Here is a 5,422-nt window from a genome sequence, read left to right on the forward strand (position 1 = left end):
ACAGATATGTTGTCTAATGGTAGAAATAATTAGTTTGAAATATAACTGTTCACATTTTATCAGATACGTACTTATTCAAATCAAGACAGTGTAATGTAGCATGAGATTCTCTACATTGTGAATATAAAGAAACAGACATTGTACAGATTGATGCATGGATTTCAAGTGGTTATAGTGCTTAAGTGTTCATTATATAACATGTGGATTTACATATAAATCGAGCCAGCCGGCGTCTTTTCTTGAACCGACAAATATAAATATTTAAGAATTTTCTATATAAAACTTGACGTTTAGTGCAGATTAATTGCAATCGACGGAATGTTAGAGTACTAAGCCGGAAGCGAGAAGTTTCACACTGCGTCTCTACGGAACATTGATTGTGTGTAATATATGCATGTGATACACTCGATGTAAACCATAATGTACCTATGTTACGTATTGCCATTCTCTTGACGAACACTACACGCCTTGCAGAGCGATTTCTACCGCCGCCGGTATTGTGAGTAATGTGCACTGTACGCAAGTTTTACTTGGATGCCCGTGTAAACCTCGTACATATTTGATATAACATTTTTTTAGGAAGGAATGATACAGCAAGTTCCCTGCAAGGTTTTCGTCGGCCGCTGCACAGAAGATCTAACCGCGGACGATCTACGAGAATATTTCTCCAAATTTGGCGAAGTCACGGACGTTTTCATCCCGAAACCTTTCCGCGCATTCTCGTTTGTAACTTTCTTAGATCCTGAGGTCGCTCAGTCGCTCTGTGGCGAAGATCATATTATCAAGGGTGTCTCGGTACACGTCTCGAATGCCGCGCCCAAGTCCGAGGGAAACAATAAAAATTTTAATAATCAAGTTAACTCGAACATGAGGGGCGGCAGGGGCGCGCCGGGACCCGTCGATAATAACGTCCAGGGCAATTATCAGGGTAACCGTTATATGGGCCATTCGGGCAACAATATGGGCCCGAATGGCTGGAATAATCCGGGAAATCGCGGTAATCTCGACATGCCGAATCTACAAGCCCTTGGTATCACCGGTCAAAACAACGGTGGTGGTGGTGGAGGCGGTATGTCGAATCCGCTGGCGATGGGTGGTCTGAATCTATCTGCGTTGCCGGTCAATCCGGCACTGGTGGCCGCCGCTCTGAACCAGGCGTCCTGGGGTCTGATCGGTAATCTGCAGAACCAGGGAAACGACCAGGGTTATTCGAACCAGCCGGGCCCACCGGGCCAGCCGCCCTCCGGTAACAACAGTATTGGTAACAGTGGCAATTCTGGCTTTCTCAGCTGGATGAACCAAGGCGGCGGCGATGGTAATACTGGCAATCCCGGCACCGGCGGCCCCGGGCCGAATAACCCGAACGCGTCCCAGGGCGCCTGGCAGAATCACCCGGGTCAGCGCGACCAGAAGTCGAATACCTTTCTCAAGTACGAGTAAATTCAACCGGGGCCGTGGGTCTACTCGTAAAACCAAACGGATCCTCTATCCACGGGTCCCGATGCAACAACCATAACGAACGGTGGTAATTGATGAGGTCGATGCTTTCCAAAAGCTCGTCGACCTCAGAAAAAGAAAAAGAGTTAGAGCCTATAGTACGTTATTGACGTTTTTTCTAATGTTTTGCACTAATCGCCACTGCGTGTATTATAATATTTCGAGATCTTACCCTCTCTTATTGGTTTGACAAATTAGCACAATTCCGTTCGTTTAGGTTTACGACAATTGTAGACGGATAGCTTCGATCATTCGAATATATGTACGCGATTTTTGCGTCATTCTCTGGTGTGAGCGTTCGATGAATAGTGGCATGAATAAAATCAATACGTATGAAGTTGATGTGTGAGCAGCTTAGCTGTACAATGATAAGATTGCACGATCGAATACATTTTATTGCTTAGCATAATAATTGGTAAACGTGTAATTTACATGTACAAAGATACCTGATGAGATCTGAGTCCCAAGAAGACTTCAGCTACTTCATTTAGCCTGGATTTACAATAGGTGTTTTAAGCCTTAAGCCATAAGAAATAGATAAATCGTAATCGATTGTTCTCCTCGCATTCGATTGTAATTGATCAATCTTTTACGATTTCAGGCTTTTATAGAACATCTATTGTAGATCCATACTTATTAAACCCAGTGAAATGTGTACCAAAATAGTCTTACTAAAAAAGAAATAACTGCCACACATGAAATCCTTCCGCACATTCTCATTTGTCATTTGCTTAGATTCCAAGATCGCCCAGTCGCTCTGCAGCGAAGATAATGTGTGTCTCAGTACATTTTTTAAATCGCGACAAAGTCCAAGGAAACAGTAAAAATTTTAATAATCAAGTGAACTTGGATGAGGAGCGAAACGATCACATAGGAAATAATTATAGCTACATACAATTGCATCTACATCGTTTTTCCATTCTATTTAAGTATACATTTTCTCAACGAGCAATTATTAAATTATTGAAAAATCGGAAATAGCTAAAGTCTTTTTTGTCACAAATCTCTTTAATAGAGGGGGCTAAGTAAATACTTACTTAATAGTTTGTTGAGATATTCTGGCTTTTTCTATATAACCACAATTTTTTATTTAATTATAAATTTTGTCTCTTTGTCTACATCAAAAATTTAATGTAGGAGGAGACTAGATTGATCATCACTTTAGTTACGAAAACTAAATTAGTTTGTAACTAAGGCGATCTAATGGGTGCAATGTGGTAATAGATGGTAGACCGTGACCCGTGAGACCAAAGCCAATTATATAATTTGTTGTAACGAATCGAGAGCCGCGCCGAATTGCTAGACGGTTTTTTGTAAAAAGCGTAATGTAATACAATGTATAACTTGCCATCGCGTTTTCAAGCTGTTTAGAATATTCCATTTTCTTGCGCATTACTTTTTAACGACAGATCTCTTATTTATTTTAGAATCATAATTTTTCCTTGATATAGTCGAGAGATCTAGATTTGCGAATTTTGCTGCTGTGGGAATAGATAGTTTCATTCAAATCAGGATACTTTGCTTAAAGCTCCGTAGTCATTTCTGATATTTTTATCTTCCTTATAACATCCTTTAGCAAAATGTTTGGGAAGCAACTTTATTTTGTAATTCTATATAATATATTCACCGTTATACGAGTAAAGTATCATTGCGTTGTTTTGAAGAAATCTGTTTCCAAATATTAAATAACAAATAAAATGAATAAATGTAAAATGTAAAGAACCGAGTAAGAATTATGAAGAAAAAGATACAATTCCATGTAGAGAAATAATTGGAATTAAAATCGAAAATTAATATTTATTATTTTAGGCATTAAGTGGATCAAAATTTTTTTTGTGTAGTACCTTTATTGAAACAACATCTTATTCTATTTTGCAGCATTCTTTATCTGCGAAAAAATTTCCAAAATGTTAAGATTTTCAGAAGGAACGTACAAATTGCGAATGATATGATTGTCTGAGAGAGAATGTATGTATGAGTCAGAATAGCTCGCAACACGCCTAGAGAGCAACACTTGATCGTAGCTATCCGTATTGTATATTATTATCGATTTGAACTTATGTTTCAAATATCTAAAATATAACACATAAATAGCTTATTATGTGAGAATTTTACATTAGTGTGCAGGTGTGTCAAAATTATTGATCGATTGTGTGTGAAAGAAAATTGTTTGAATCGTTTGATCAGATTTTTCCATTTTAATTGAGTGATTTGAAAAAAAAGGAAAGAGAACCTGTTTAAATGTCTTATATGTCTGTGTATAATGTGTCATAAGTTTTGAATGAAATATCCTTGATGAAAAGACTTTTGAACTGTTTCCTGATTGAACGATAATGAAAAAGATAGCTTTACTGGTCGAGAGTATTTATTTTTCAAAGAAAGAAAGAAAGAAAAAGAAAGAGTCATAGCACGAGGAAGGATGCAATTCACATCTCACAATTATAGTCAATAACTTTAACATACGAAATAGCGTCGCAGTTAAACTTAAAGACCGCATTTGACACCGCGATATACCACGTTAAAAGAATTATTTAGATCAACTATTTCAGAGAGTACACTAATTATCTCTTATGAGTATATTAATTGAAAGAATAAAAAAATATATAATCCTTCTATATAAGAGATGTATGTACTGTTGTGCTTTTTATTTTATCGTACAGTGATTTCTCGTCAGTTTCCTTCTTTTGAACGCGAAATACTACTTAATATACAATTCTAATGATAATAATACTCTCTCACTCTTTCTCTCTCATTAGCGTGAATTCTCGTCGATATGCGTGTCGCGTGTATAGATGAGAAAAGTCTCCTCTAATTTTGAGAATGTTAAACTGGATTGCTCGATATGCACATGTGTGTATGACGGTTGAATGTATTTGTTAATGGTCGTCTAAGAACTACAGGCGTGAGTTTTTATTACTAGCAAAAGTGATAATGTCGTTTGTTTAGAGCACTGAGAACGCGTGTACTTGGCGGAGCGAGATGAAGAAATGAGATGACTGAGTAATATAATACATAAGACGAACGGGGGAATACTGCGGTATTAGATGAGAATGAGCAAAAGTCGTCCAGTATGTATCTGATATATATGTAGATCGAGAGGAGATTGTTTATATACGTAGTGTATGTAAAAAAGCTAAATTATACACACACACACACACACACACATACACACATACATACATACATTTCAATGAGGAGAGATAGACGATGTGGAGTTGGTTGATTGCGCATTCTGCCACGCTATTAAGTCTATAAATTGTTAAATCGATCTACATAAAAGCTGTGGTTTAAGACAACTTTTAACAGACACTGGAACCGTACCAAGCTTGTCACTGAGGCACGAATGTTCGCGCTTTAATCTCCATAATGTCTGAAGATATTTTCAGGGAAAACGTAGTTCCTTACGAGAAGTAAAAAAAAGTAGAATAAAATAAAATAACTTATATAAGAGCCATAAGAGGTAAAATAAAATTGTTGATGAATGACTGTATAATGAATAATAGTTGATCAGCTCGAACATTCGTGCGTGAGTCGTCGCGATTATAGATCTACGTGGTCTGACAATTATGTTTGTAGATGCAACCCTTTTCTGTTATCATCTCAATGTTGGAAACACATTAGATATGCATTTTTTTATCTTTTTGCTATACTTAACATACGATAAGTTTCATTTTGACAACGAACATTTTGAAACTTAATAAAGCTTGTAAACAATATATTGAATAATCATTGTTGAGCAATTACTTAGCAAAAACAGAATCAATGTCGTTTTCTTTAAAAAAGTAAAAAATTGTGTGTAAATGTCGTAAAATAAGATCATATTTAAAACATATATATAATTTAGAAAAAAACTTGAGTATTTTTATTTTGTTTATTAAACAAAAATTGTATAAATATGTTTGTATTGTGTTGTATCCGTGTGTGT

The 5,422-nt window shown here is 36.4% G+C and overlaps 1 protein-coding gene across 2 annotated transcripts in view; it reads left to right on the forward strand.

Annotated features, from left to right (window-relative positions):
• The window catches only part of LOC108750007 (TAR DNA-binding protein 43), a 15,913-nt gene extending 12,784 nt beyond the window's left edge, over positions 1–3,129 (forward strand). Inside the window, exon 4 of one of the 2 annotated variants that reach the window (XM_018489169.1) lies at positions 580–3,129. In XM_018489169.1, coding sequence (XP_018344671.1) covers positions 580–1,440 — 861 coding nt within the window. In that variant the 3' untranslated portion in view covers positions 1,441–3,129. The remainder of the gene's footprint in view (positions 1–579) is intronic. The other variant, XM_018489168.1, reaches the window with a different exon arrangement.
• Positions 3,130–5,422: the final 2,293 nt, after the last annotated feature.

The sequence above is a fragment of the Trachymyrmex septentrionalis genome, unplaced genomic scaffold, assembly GCF_001594115.1.
Source record: "Trachymyrmex septentrionalis isolate Tsep2-gDNA-1 unplaced genomic scaffold, Tsep1.0 scaffold32, whole genome shotgun sequence".
NCBI classification, from domain to species: domain Eukaryota; kingdom Metazoa; phylum Arthropoda; class Insecta; order Hymenoptera; family Formicidae; genus Trachymyrmex; species Trachymyrmex septentrionalis.